General features: G+C 38.5%; 1 protein-coding gene across 5 annotated transcripts in view; it reads right to left on the bottom strand.

The window, feature by feature from the left end:
- Positions 1-15,263, bottom strand: part of KMT2E (lysine methyltransferase 2E (inactive)) — a 97,502-nt gene that overhangs the window by 43,172 nt on the left and 39,067 nt on the right. For 4 of the 5 annotated variants that reach the window (XM_028158686.2, XM_008149890.3, XM_054726555.1 and 1 more), the window contains 2 exons: positions 2,585-2,699; positions 621-850 (listed from right to left, as the gene is read on the bottom strand). In XM_028158686.2, coding sequence (XP_028014487.2) covers positions 621-850; positions 2,585-2,699 — 345 coding nt within the window. Of the gene's footprint in view, positions 1-64; positions 154-620; positions 851-2,584; positions 2,700-15,263 lie in introns of those variants that run through there. The other variant, XM_028158695.2, reaches the window with a different exon arrangement.

The following is a 15,263-nucleotide window of genomic DNA, read 5'->3' as shown; positions in this document are numbered from 1 at the left end:
CAGGAAAAAAAAAAAGAAAGAAAGGAAAAAGAAAACAAAGCCCCACTTTCTGTCCCAATCACACCTTCTCTAGGGGAAGAGGCCTTTCTTGGTGGTTGAACCAGGGTTGGGGGAGGGGAGACTGTGGTTCTGGTTCAAGGAGACTCCAGAGTGCTGCAAGGTTCAAGTCAAAAGGAGGTGAGAGAGTCAGGTCAAACAAACATCAATCAAAATGTATAATTTCCCCCAAATTGGAAAAATCACAGTTGACTATACAGCACAAATAATTCCAAAAGAAATATACAGGACTCAATTCTCTCCTCATTTCTATCTTGTCTACTACTTTATGTTTTTATATTACTATTAAAAGAGTGACAAGAAAGATGTGATCCTATATGAATAATGATCAAAACTGATTGCCTAATACTCAATTAATAATGAGGAGTTCTAATCAACTTTAAGATAGATTTTCCCCATAGGGGCTTTTTTCTAGGAGCAAAACAGACTGCACTGATAATAGCAGAGGTCTCACTTTAAAACGCATTCATAATTCCCTCAAAAGTGACTTTATCTTTTCCAACATTAACAATCAAAGGTAGCAACAGTCAACAAAAATAAACTAATAGTGTGAAATATTTTACCTGCATTTGTCACAACAGATCATGTATCCATCATCATGTGTAAAACCGCATATGCACCTGGTTACATCAGTACCATAACTTCCATCCTCAGATGTGCTGATTGTAGTAGCACTGGAAGTTTCATCAAAATTAGGAGTGGTAAATATGCCTACTTCATTTTTGCTAATAAGAACTGACGGAGGAGGTGAGGCCGGAGGTGTTGGAGGAGGACGAGCACCATAATTATGGTCCTGGATTATTGAACACAAAGACAGCACAACATAATTTCAATAATAATATGAACTAATAAGCAAGTTAAAATTCAATCCTTAATTTGAATATTCAAGAGATATGAAAATGGCCCATTTCTTTCTTAATATCTCTTAAACAATGACTTGGTGAAGCTAAATATTAAACCACAGTAGTGAGTGAAAATGTCAATCTACAACCTTGATCACCTTCACAATGATTTCCCTCAAACTCTACACCCTCATCCCCCATATCAGAAGGTATCTTCACAGTCCTATTGGTTACATAGCTTCTTCACCTTGAAGATAAAATCAGGTGCAAGATGTGAGAACAGAAGTAAAAAGAACTCAGGAATGTAGAGGATAAAGAATAACAAAACAACTAAAAAAGACATATTATCCCTATAAAGTATTAATAGGAGATTTTTCTAAAATTGGGTACTTTTTATTCTGTCCAAACAGTAAAAATCTTTCATAATTGTACCTCAATAATATCACAAATGTGTCCAGTTCTGCAACTGTTCTGATCTAAGCTCTGCCCCTTACTAGCTATGTAACACCGAATAAGTTAAATCAGATAAGCTTTCATTTTCTTAGCTATGAAACAGAGATGAAAATTACTCCTTATCTCATGAGGTTGTTTTTGAAGATTAAATTAGATATATGTAAAAATACCAGAGTCTGGCACATATGTGCTCAATAAATAATAAATATATAATTTACTATATAAATTACTATATAATTTAGAATTAACAGTAGATAGTACAATTTTACCTAGTCTTTTTTTCCCTATTTTTATTTTATTTTTTCCATCACCATTTACCCCTTCTATGCTCTCTTCCACCTCCACCCCCACAATCACCACACTGTTGTCCATGTCCATGAGTTCTCTCTTTTTTTTCTCAATCTTTTCACCACTCCCAACAGCCCCCACTCCTCCACCCCACCAAGGCTGTCTGTCTGCTCTCTCTGAGTCTGTCTCTAGTTTGCTTGGTGGTTCAGTTTATTCATTAAATTACCATATAAGTGAAATCCTATGGTACTTGTCTTTCTCTGACTGGCTTATTTCACTTACATAATGTTCTCCATTATGCTAACAGTAGATAGTACAATTCTACCTATAGTCTTTTTATAAAGAAGGAATGTGCCCTAGCTGGTTTGGCTCAGTGGACAGAGCGTTGGCCCTTGGACTGAAGGGTCCCAGGTTCAATTCCGGGCAAGGGCACGTACCTTGGCTGCAGGCTCAATCCCTAGCCCTGGTCTGGGTGAGTCTGGGAGGCAATCAATTGATGTGTCTCTTTCACATCGATGCTTCTCTCTCTCTCTCTGTCTCTCCCCATCCCTTCTACTCTCTCCAAAAATCAATGAAAAAATATCATCAGATTAACAAAACAAAAAGAATGTATTTTAACACCAAGCTATTAATAGCATAAAATACAAAATAATAATAGTAATAATACTACTTCTAAAGAATTCCTCTTATAGAATTTTAACTCCTTGAATAAATATAGTTAGATCAATGAAATATTAAGCTATTAATTATGTCCCTAACTGTTTAGATAGTATAAAACAAGTATGCTTTTCAAGTATTCAGTTTTAAGTAAAATGCCACACACATCTACTTTCAAGCTCTAGATATAATAGCCTTCAAAACACACACACACACACACACACACACACACACACACACAAACACACACACACAAATACCCTTCTAAAGAAATGCTTGACACTTACCGCATAGGGCAAACCAATGTAACTGTGTGAATGATGCGAGCTGCTGGTATATAACTGGTGGGGATAACTGTTGGATTTCTCAACTACCACAGGGCTAGCTTCTACGGATTCTGGTCTGGAGGGGAAAAAGTTGTATCAAAGAGAATTCCATTCATTTTTTTTTTCCTTTTAAGCAATTTAAAATTATAAGCACTTAGTTTATTGGCTATACAAATAAAATGTCTTGTTGTAACTGAGAGTCATTATTTATTTTGCCATTGCCAATAAAATATCTTTTTGAGTAGATAGACACCCTGTGGATAAGATATATCCTATCTAGATTCCATATCATAATAAAACTTTTGTTTAATTAAAATAAATGTCCTGTCTGCTGCTGTGGCTCAGTGGTTGGGCATCGACCTATGAACCAGGAGGTCACGGTTTGATTCCCAGTTAGGGCACATGCCTGAGTTGCGGATGTCCAGTGTGGGGGGAGGCAGCTGGTCAATGATTCTCTCTCATCATTGATGTTTCTGTCTCTCTCCCCCTCTCCCTTCCTCTCTGAAATCAATAAAAATATATCTATATATTTTTAAAAATTACATAGAAGGAAGAAGTAGAGTTTCAGCAATTCCTGATCGACATTACTATTATTAATGCAACATGTAGGAATTATGGCCAGAGTAGAAAGATTAACTTTTTTATTTTTATTTTTTAAGCAGCAGAACATGCGAAGGTTTATTTACAAGGAAAGGAAATCCACTCTGATGTAATGTGATTGGCAGCTTGGCAAGCTGAAGTGGAGCCATGTGACTCTTATTTGGGAGTTCAGAGGGTGACACCCCTGCCTACCGCCCTGGGCAGGAGCACAGCCCCTTCCTCAGGTCCCACACACACCTCCTCACACTGCCAGGCTGCCCGGGGTGCTGGGGGGCTGGTCAGACCACACCCTGGGGGTCCTGTCCCCCCTCCGTCATATGGGCCTGTTTGCTGGTTTGGGTTTGTCATGTCTCCCATGTACCCTCCAGGTCCAGCGGCCTCTCCTAGCCCCTGTCTATCTGACACCCTAACAATCCTAATGTTAATCCTGAAAAGAAATCTTACAAATCTAGAGAGTGGTGATGTTGGCAAGGTCAACGCAGTGGAGGAATTTCCAGATTAACTCTTAAGGATTTAGATTAAACTCTGAATATATTTCTAATGAATACTGCCAAAATTTTTATATTTTGGAGTTAGAAATAAAAAATAAAGCTTTCAGTACAAGCATGTAAACAAATCACAAATACTTTGCATAACCTCATGATTCAAATTAAAGCTGCAGCACTGATAAACTGGCAATGTAAAAAGGCAGAAATACTTTATCAGGATCCTCATTTCTTGATCATGGTATCTCCCCTGCCAGGTAAGTATAAGATCCTCATTTCTAATGACACTTCTTACTAAAAGTAATTTTTAAAAAATTAACAAATTGAGCATCGAGCTATGAACCAGGAGGTCACGGTTCGATTCTAACCAGGGCACATGCTTGGGTTTCGGGACCCATCCCCAGTGGGGGACGTGCAGGAAGTAGCCGATCAATGATTCTCTCTCTCATCATTGATGTTTCTATTTCTCTCTCTCCCCCTCCCCCTCTGAAATCAATAAAAATATATATTAAAAAACACTTAATGTGTTGATGAATTGTTGGACAACAGATATACATAGAAGAGTTCTTAAAAAGTCCCATGATGATAGATATCCTCAAAGCTCTGCACTGCCAGAACACAATAAATATGAAAACAATGTTGTGACCAATACCAAAAGTCAAACATCCTTTGATCCAGTAACACCGTTTTCGGAAATTTATCCCAAGAAAGTAATCCCACTATTAAAGACTCGCAGAATTGAGATGTTCATTGAAATACTATCCATAAAACTAGATATAAGAGCAGAAATCATTCAAATGTCCAATCAATAGAAAACAATTAAATCTGAGCAAACCTACCATATGTTTACATATGTATAACAGGTCAACAGAAACTCATACTAATAAAAATCACTCTATTAAAGCCAAATAAGTTTCCCTCAAAACCTCCTGAAATATTATCACAAACCCTTAATAAATTTTTAATGACACAACTAGAGATAATATGCAATAATAATTTTTGTCAATAGTTGCTATAGTGCTCTATTTAGTCAATTTATGTATATTCACATAAATACTGACATAGCATACTGGTATAACATTTATCATCAAGTAAGAATCTGCAACCCCTAAGAGATAATGGATTTAGGCAAGAGATAACTATGGAAGCTAAAATCTTAAAAGGTTTGAAAGCTGATGAATAGATAAGGTTGACAACAGCCTGTTGATCACTTATCACTACCAAGTTAGACAACCAAGTTTATTATGTGCCTCTGCTAATGCTATGCAATAGAAATTACAAAGTCCCACATAGAAAATATCATGCTAAAAAGAAAAATGAGAGAAAAGGGGGTGGGGGTGGAATTTGAGGCTAATCACATCTCTAGTTCTAAATGCCAGGTAGAATATTACATGATATCAAATTCAGAATGTTGAAACTTCTAAAGGCCAAATGACCAGTTTCTTCAACAGGCTATATATATTGTAAGGGAAAACAAATTTAAAAGGTTGTCACAGATGAAAAGAGATTCAAGAGACATTTCAATCAAATACAATGTGTGGATCTTGTTTGGATCCCAATTTGAACACAACAATTACAAAAAGACATTTTTGAGACAAGTGAGGGAAAACTGAAGATGAACTAGTATTTAAGGGTATTTTATATTAAGGAAATATTCTTAATTGTTATAATATTGAGATAATAGTATTGTGAGTTTTTTTTAAAAAGCTCGTTAGTGATGTACATTGAAGAATATATAGGTAAAAAGATGTGAGGATTTGCTTTAAAATACTTTAAATAAAACTGTAGGATAGCCCTAACCGGTTTGGCTCAGTGGATTGAAGGGTCCCAGGTTCGATTCCGGTCAAGGGCATGTACCTTGGTTGCGGGCACATCCCCAATAGGGGATGTGCAGGAGGCAGCTGATTGATGTTTCTCTCTCATGGATGTTTCTAACTCTCTGTCCCTCTCCCTTCCTCTCTGTAAAAAATCAATAAAATATATTTTAAAAAACACCACAACAAACAAACAAACAAACCCTGCAGGATAGAGGAAACAAGGTTGGCAAAACTGTGAATAATTAGCTAAAGCTGAGTAATGGCCACTTGGGATAGATAATTATACTGTTCTCCCTAGTGCTGTATGTAGTTTTGTATTTCTGTACTAAAAAATGTTTTTAAGTTCCCCAAGTTATTTTTAAATCTTACATTTAATATATTTTACACAATGGGTACCTGGAGGAATGGTATACTATCTCTTTTCCTCCCAACTCAGGAAGATGTCTTCAGCATTTCTATTTCTAAACATCTATTTGTGGAATCTCTCTTAACCCTTTAATTTCAACATGTTTCTCAAGGCTTAATTCAAAGTGCTCTTTAAGGAGCACTTTCCTGATTGCTTCAACTCATCATCTATAATAATCTATAATAATAAAGGCATAATATGCTAATTAGACTGGACATCCTTCCGGATGACCTTCCGGACAAAGCCGGGGCTGTGAGGGAAGCCCGGGTCCTGGGTGCCGGAGGGAAGCTGGTGCTGGCAGCCAGGGGAAGAAGGCCTCCTCTTGCAAGAATTTCATGTATTGGGCCTCTAGTAATTTTATAAAGCCTACTAGAGGCCCGGTGCACAAAATTTGTGCACGGGTGTGTGTGTGTGTGGGGGTCCCTCAGCCCAGCCTGCACCGTCTCCAATCTGGGACTCCTCGAGGGATGTTCGACTGCCCGTTTACAGGGATTGGGCCATGGGGGTGTGGCCAGCCTGGGTGAGGGGCTGAGGGCTGTTTGCAGGCTGGCCACATCCCCTTCAGGGTGGGTGTTCCCACTGGGGTGCCTGGCCAGTCTGGGTGAGGGCTGATGGCTGTTTGCAGGCTGGCCAAGCCCCCCAACGGGGACCCTCACCCCATGGGAGTGGCCAGCCTGGGTGAGGAGCTGAGGGCTCTTTTCAGGCTGGCCACATCCCCTGGCGATCCAGGCTCCCAGCCCCTTTTTTTCTTTTCTTTTCTTTTCTTTTCAGCACCTCCTTGAGCAGAGGCCAGGGCCGGCTGGAAGCAAATATCTGGGATTTATTTATCTTCTATAATTGAAACTTTGTAGCCTTGAGCAGAGGCCAGGGCTGGCGGGAAGCTTGGCTTCCTCCATCACCGAGGGCAACCCAAGCCTCCTGCTCGCTCCAGCTCCATGGCGGCCACCATCTTAGTTGGGTTAATTTGCATACTCACTCCTGATTGGCTGGTGGGTGTAGCAGAGTAATGGTTAATTTGCATGTTTCTCTTTTATTAGTGTAGATGGGTTCCTATAGCACTTATTTACTGTATTGTTGTTGTTTTTTAAAATATTTTATTGCTTTTTTACAGAGAGGAAGGGAGAGGGATAGAGAGTTAGAAACATCGATGAGAGAGAAACATTGATCAGTTGCCTCCTGCACACCCCCTACTGGGGATATGCCTGCAACCAAGGTACATGCCCTTGACTGGAATCGAACCTGGGACCTTTCAGTCCGCAGGCCGATGCTCTATCCACTCAGCCAAACCGGTTAGGGTCTGTATTGTTAATGTAGTACTTTTTATGTAATATTTTTGTATGCTGCCCACCACCTTCTCACATGCATTTATTTTCTCTCCCAAACTCCATCAAAATTAACACGTTTTCTTCAGTAGAAAGAATACAGAATTGGGACTTACATGTCTAAGACTGGCCATTCAATGGGTATTTCTGAATTTGAGTTTCTTATTTGTAAAGTGGAAATAAATATACCCGTACTTCACCTTCTTTCCAGCAATATGAATGAAGCTCAAATGATACAAAGAATGTGAAAAAGAATTTTCTCAACTATTATGCATTATACAGATGTGTAACACTACTTATTTGTTCAGAAAACCCAAATGTAACTCTGACTATTCAGTCTGAAGTTGCTTTTAAATTATTTTAAAAACTTAACTCTATAATAATTCAAACTTCTAATAAAGTGGTTCTAAGCATTCTTGGCCCAGTAGCTCAGTTAGAGCATTGTCCCGATACATCAAGGATTCGGGTTCAATCCCCAGTCAGGGCACATACTAGACTCGACCAATGAATGTATGAATAAGTGAAACAACAAATCTCTCACTCTCCATTCCTCTCTCTCTCAACAAGTGGTTCCAAATATGAGTCTAGCTAGACATATTCTAAATAAATAAATTTGTAAGATGTCAAAACATTGTTGATATTTAAATCATTTAATTAAGCTATAAATATGTAATATGTACTAAACTTATAAAGTTTATTTTTATTTTTTTAATATGTTTTTAATGATTTCAGAGAGAAAGGGAGAGGGAGAGAGATATAGAAACATCAATGATGAGAGAGAATCATCTATCGGCTGCCTCCTGCATGTCCCCTACTGGGGATTGAGCCCGCAACCTGGGCATGTGCCCTTGACTGGAATAGAAATGGGGACCCTTCAGTCTGCAGGCTGACGCTCCATCCACTAAGCCAAACCAGCCAGGGCAAGTTTGTTTGTTTAAGTATACACCCATAACTCCCAAAATTATGTTGAAATAGATGCCTTGAAATAAAATGGTTCCTTTGTAATTCTTTTGTAAAGCAGATTTTTAAAATATATTTTCTTAAAGTTGAGTACATACATACATCTGAATTTTTCACATACTAGAACAATAAACTTTACATCAAGAAATATAATCTGCCCCTGACCAGTTTGGCTAAGTGAATAAAGCGTTGGGCCGTGAACTGAAAGGTCCCGGGTTCGATTCCAGTCGAGGGCATGTACCTTGGTTGCAGGCTCGATCCCCAGTAGGGGGCGTGCAGGAGGCAGCTGATCGATGTTTCTCTCTCATCGATGTTTCTAACTCTCTATCCCTCTCCCTTCCTTTCTGTAAAAAGTCAGTAAAAATAAAAATAAAAGAAATATAATCTGTAATCATAAACCTGCAATGTTGATATAATAATGTTTTTAAATTCTAGGTTGGTGATTCAGGACATTAAATTAATCAGGAAAATAAAATAAGTTTTATTGTTACACTGTACATTTATGTATCATTAACCTAACAGGTATACAGAGCAATATGCATACATCACTTTTCTATACATTACTTTCCTATCTCTTTTATTGACATTATAAACTCCAGGAGACAAGGATCTATTACTGCAGAAAAGGTTATTTACTATAAGCAAAATAGAATATAGATAGAAAATGGTGTAACATAATGGGATTAATGTTCTAGTTTTAGTTCCAATTTCTGCTTAAACCATTCATAATTTCAATACAAAAACTAATAAGCAAGGAATCACTGTCATTGGCAGAAGAAAAATTATAAATGTTTAAATTGTTTTTAAATTAACAATTTTAAAGTTTCTAGTTTCAAAGATTTTTAAAAGGGCTATATAAAGATATATTTAGCCTTACGCATGTCAATGAAAAATCCACACAATTTTATGGAATACTTAATACTATATATATGTATGTAAGGTTTACATATATTAACAAGATCTGACACAATGCATTAGATTCATTGTTCACACAGTCTAATAGCCAACATGTTGAACCAAAAAGTAGTATGTGAGCTCCTTGGAGAGAAGTGACTATTTTACTCAAAACCTCTGTAAAGGGCCCAGCTGGTGTGGCTCTCAGTGATTGAGTGTTGACCCATGCATCAAGAATCAAACCTGGTCAGGGCACATATCTGGGTTCGGGCTCAATCTCCAGTGAGGTCTGTGCAGAAGGCAACCAATTGATGTTTCTCTCTCATCAATGTTCCTATCTAACTCTCTTCCTTCCTATCTCTCTAAAAATAAATAAAAACATATTTTAAAAAAAATCTTTGTAAAGGAACACAAAGTTCATCCCTACACTTTGTTTCCATCTATAAATCCCATTCACATAATTTGTCTCAGTTTTTTGGTGGATTTAACTTAGTCAAAGGAGTACACAAACTATAACTCGATAAATAGTTCTATGATAATGTTCACTACATGTTTAAGGTATCTTCTTAGATGCTGGAGAGAATAAAAAAATATATAAAACATATTCATATCCCTCGAAGAGATTCTGATCTCGGAAGGAACAGTAAGTTAGCAAAAAGAGACGGGTATACAAAAACCACCAACAGGATAATGCCATGAAAAAGGTATAGGTAAATGATTAACAAAACCCTTTCCTCTTGCCCTGGCCAGGTGGCTCAATTGATTGGATCATCGTTCTGTGCACCAAAAGGCTTTGGGTTTGATCCCCAGTTGGGGCAGGTATGGGAGGCAACCATTCAATGTTTCTCTTTCACGTTGATGTTTCTCTCTCCCTTTCTTTCTCTCTAAAAATCAATCAAAACATATCCTCAAGTGAAAATTTAAAAAACAAAAAACCTTTCCTCTTCAGCATGAGACTTTTAAAAAATTATATTTTTTTAATTGATTTCAGAGAGGAAGAGAGAGGCAGGGGGGGAGGGAGAGGGAGAGGGAGAGGGAGAGGGAGAGGGAGAGGGAGAGGGAGAGGGAGGGAGAGAGGGAGAGAGAGAGGGAGAGGGAGAGGGAGAGGGAGAGGGAGAGGGAGAGGGAGAGGGAGAGAGAGAGGAAGGGAGAGGGAAGGAGGGAGAGAGGGAGGGAGGGAGGGAGGGAGGGAGGGAGAGAGAGAGAGAGAGAGAGAGAGAGAGAGAGAGAGAGAGAGAGAGAGAGATGGATGAGAAATAACCATTGATCGGCTGCCTGCTGCATGCCCCCTACTAGGGATTGAGACTGCAACCTGGGCATGTGCCCTTGACCAGAATCAAACCTGGGACCCTTCAGTATACAGGCTGATGTTTTATCCACTGAACCAAACTGGCTAGGGTGAGACTTTGATAATTAGTTAACTTTCTACCTCTGTTCACTAAAAAAAACCTGATAATGTAATTTGCTGTATTGCTAGGTACATTAATAAAAATAGCCCTTGATTGGTAAATTAATTGTAACTGGACTGGAAAAACTATAAATACTTGATGTAGATGCCACAGAACAGAACTTCCCCAAGATGCAGTAATTCCTAACTGGCACGTCCCTTGAAAGAACCTAGAAGTCTATGCTTATGGCAAGAAATATTGGCTACTGAGGGACATGAGACTTCAAAATCAGGAGACTCTCACACTAGTCCAATGTGGATCTTGTCTCCTTGTACCTGACTAGTCACCTTAGAAGCCAAAGAAAATAGTTCCTGGATGGCGGACTGTATTCCTACATGGTCTCACATAGAGAGCAACATCTGATATTAATCTCTGACAAGTTGTGGCTCTTGTCCTACATACCATGTAGACTAGTGCCAAGTATGGTTTATGATAGTTTTGTAAGTCTGAAATGTTTGGTTGAATCTAGAAAGACCTCCTTGAAGGAGTTGAAAAAGGTCAGATTTTAGGATCTAGATTCTAGGGGGTCCAAGAGAAGGATACATCTAACTTGAGTAACAGGAAAGATAAGAAATAACGTTATGAGGTTTTGTTAAAGGTGAGAATGCTTCTGAAAGATATATAAGACTTTGAATATTTGAATTTTATACCAGGAGTATCTTCTACTGAAAAAAAAATTAATTAAAAAACCAGTAATGATGGAGAAAGACAATATCCATGCATATGCAAAAAGAAAAAAATGGCATGGGGAGTCTTCAAGAACCATAAGAAGTCAGTTAGACTTCAGGGTAGTGTTTATTTAGCTGTTTTTTAAAAAATTAAGTAATATACAAAACCCTATAATAGAGAGAAGGAGATTTTTCTTTGTAGATTTGGAAACATTATGTTAAAGTAGGACGTTAGGTGTTCTGTGTACCAAAACCATTGAATACAAATTCAAGAACTTGCACACAAATTACATGGCAGTATTCCATATGAAGTGGCGGTTATCCAGGATGACTCTGAACATAAATGTTTTCTAGCTCAAAATTAAAATAGCAAAAATTTTTAACTTCCTATTACTCAGAGCCCTTTGGGGACTACATCATAGACCTCAGTTTGACTTGCACTGATTAAACCAACATAATAAAGAGCGTAATGTTTGCCAGGGACTATGAGATATAAAGATACTGTCTCTGTCTTTAAAAAACTTACAATTATACAATTTTCATTCATTCCATAAACATTTGAGCACACATTAAGTAGAAGACACTAACATGCTGGAAATTAAAATATAAAGACGTGAAAGAAGTGGCTCTTCTCAAGAAAATTATGTATGGGGGAAAAAAAACAAGTGTATCAATGATTATAGTAGTGCCATCAGAGGTAGGCACAGGGGCTCTTCATAATAGTAGTCATATTTTTTTAAAAAAAATTATTTTTTAGAGAGAGAGGAAGGGAGAGGGAGAGAATAGAAACATCAATGAAAGAGAAACTATCAATCAAATGACTCCTGCACACACCTACTGAGAACTGATCAAGCCCACAACATGGGCATGTGCCCTCACCAGGAATCGAACCCCAACCTCTTGGTGCATGGGACCACACCCAACCAACTGAGCCACACCAGCTGGATAGTAGTCTCCCAGACTTCTTCCCCTTTCTCCATTTACAAACAAGTTACCTTTGCTCAGTTCTTTGCTCTACTGAAAAGCTTAGTACTCTGAATAGTTTCAAAGTGATCCTTATGAGTGTATGGTGGCCAGGGTACAAACTGGTTACCTTTGTATCTAAGAAGGGATTATTAAAATGTGCAACTTGCTATTACAATAATTTGGTAATTTTATCCTTAAGTTCCTTCCACTTGATCTTAGACAAAAGGCCAAGAACAATCCTTAAGTTCCTTTCATTATTAAGTATAGGACCAACCCACCTTGATGATTTATCTACATTAATTTTTATTAGGTATAGAACAGTGCCCATTAACCACACTTAGATGCATCTGACACTGAGTTGCTTTCAATGATCATGTGGAAATGAAAAACTAAACTATTTTATTACTAAAAGAAGACTTAACTCTTGGTAATCTCTGAATCTATTAATTATACTACCAACAAGAAGCTCCCAATAATTCTTTGGCAACCTTCCTTCTTATAATGTTTGGTAAAGTTTAAAAAACTTTACCAAACTAGTGTCATTTGCCAAATATGCTTCAAGTTATCTTTTCATCCACTGAATTTCTAGTTATTAAATGATAGGCCAAACTTCTTTGAATCTACTTTTCCCCTTAATAGACTATTCTGAATTTTGAAAGACATTTTATTTGATTGTTTTCTTTATAACAGAATCTTTTATTTGGCTCTTTAGCCACACAAAGCTTGAATCAGCTTCAAGTGCCTATTTTTCACATTACCATACCATATAGCACATTACCATAGAGCAGGGGTCCTCAAACTTTTTAAACAGGGGGCCAGTTCACTGTCCCTCAGACCGTTGGAGGGCCGGACTATAGTTTAAAAAAAAACTATGAACAAATTCCTATGCACACTGCACATATCTTATTTTGAAGTAAAAAAACAAAACGGCAAAAACACCCGCATGTGGCCCGCGGGCCGTAGTTTGAGGATGCCTGCCATAGAGCTTCCAAAAAGGATCTTTAATAGACTCTAGAGTTGAGAAAACCATATTTTAAACTTACTTTTTAACTATATGATCTGGGAAATTTCATTTCAGATAAAGAGAGTATGATTTAAAATATCCTAGTCAAAATATAATCACTTAAAAAAATACCACCATTTGCTTTTTTTTATGAGAAAGCTGATTTTTAAAAAAATATTTTTTAAATTGATTATAGAGAAAGGAAGGGAAAGGGATAAAGAGATAGAAACCATCAATGAGATGGATCAGCTGCTTCCTGCATGCCCCCTACTGGGGATCGAGCCTGAAACCCGGGCATGTGTCCTGACCAGGAATCGAACCCCGTGACCTCTTGGTTCATGGTTCGATGCTCAGTCCACTGAGTCATACCAGTTGGGCATTAAACTTCTTATATTGAAGAATTTTATATCCCTATTTCTACATTGTCCTAATGTAGTCTATCATGGTCAGTACAGTCAGTTACTCAGATAACGTATGTTTAAGATTGAGAGGCATACACCACTTAGTAAACTATTGGAAGTGTATTGTGAACCACAGGGTTTGTCAATGAAGCAGATCAGATTCTGATTTTGACGGGTAGCCAACCAATGAAACAGACACACTTGCATAGCTGGAAATAGAGGATGACGATATAACTGATGTGTTCCAGCAGCAGATATGAGTTGTCTACTAAAAAGAGAACCTGCTATTTTACTCCAGAACTCTGTTCCTCCAGACCAAGATATTCTCAATTAGAAAACTGCAATTTGATTCCACCACATTCTGACTACTACAGTATAGTGTTCTCAATTCTTTCATTTTTCCCTTTCTCTTGCCTTTATTGTACATAAAGTAACTGATGTAGGTGCACAAACATTTGCATTTTTGAAAACTAAATGGCCAATGGTATATTTTGATCTACATCTAATGGAGATGAATGGGGAAAAATACTTGTTCTGTAAATGAGTATTTAGTGGCATACTCATTCAGCTCTTATCTTTATATTCCAGGAAGATATTTTGCTCTTACTGGTTAACAACATAAAAAGAACAACATAAAAATCCTTGCATACCTGTGTGATTGGAGAATTTTAATATTTTCCTTTTTTTAAAATCTTTATTGTTGAAAGTATTACATATGGCCCCTTTGTTCCCCCATTGACCCCTTCTAGTCCACCCTGACCCTGCTCCACAGACATTCACCACACACACTATTGTTTGTGTCCATAGATTATGCATATTTGCAAACAAGTTCTTTGGTTAATCTCTTACCACCCACCCACCCACACCTGCCTTCCCTCTGAGATTTGAGTCTGTAAAACCAAGGTCAATCTTATAACTTCTTTGTATACAGCTGTTATACGCAGGCCAATCTGTCTTTCAGTAGGGATTAAATTACTCTAAAAGAAATGAATCCTAGATAGTTTCCCCTTCAAGTCAAGCTTCTTATCCTATCTAATAAAAGAGTAATATGCAGATTGACCATCACTCCAACATACAAGATGGCTGCCCCTATGTAGTCAAAGATCCTGCCCCCATGTGGACACGAGATGGCTACCACAAGATGGCCAGCAAGAGAGGGCAGTTGGGAGGGACCAGGCCTGCAAGGGAGGGCAGTTGTGGGTGATCAGGCCAGCAGGTGAGGGCAGTTGGGAGGGACCAGGCCTGCAAGGAAGGGTAGTTGGGGGCAATTAAGCCTGCAGGGGAAGGCAGTTAGGGGTGACCAGGCTAGCAGAGGAGGAAAGTTGGGGGCAAACAGGCTGGCAGGGGAGCAGTTAGACATCAATCAGGCTGGCAGGGGAGTGGTTAGGGGGTGATCAGGCTGGCAGGCAGAAGTGGTTAGGGGCAATCAGGAAGGCAGGCAGGCGAGCAGTTGGGAGCCAGCAGTCCTGGATTGTGAGAGGGATGTCTGACTGCCCACCGGGATCGGATTTAAACGGGCAGTCGAACATCCCTCGAGGGGTCCCAGATTGGAGAGGGTGCAGGCTGGGCTGAGGGACACACACACACACACACACACACACACACACACACACACCCCGTGCATGAATTTCGTGCACCGGGACTCTAGTTGTTTAAATAAACTTCTTATT

The sequence above is a fragment of the Eptesicus fuscus genome, chromosome 14 (genome assembly GCF_027574615.1).
Source record: "Eptesicus fuscus isolate TK198812 chromosome 14, DD_ASM_mEF_20220401, whole genome shotgun sequence".
Classification (NCBI taxonomy): domain Eukaryota; kingdom Metazoa; phylum Chordata; class Mammalia; order Chiroptera; family Vespertilionidae; genus Eptesicus; species Eptesicus fuscus.
Note: the sequence above shows the minus strand (reverse complement) of the source record. Positions and strands in the feature narration are given on the sequence as shown.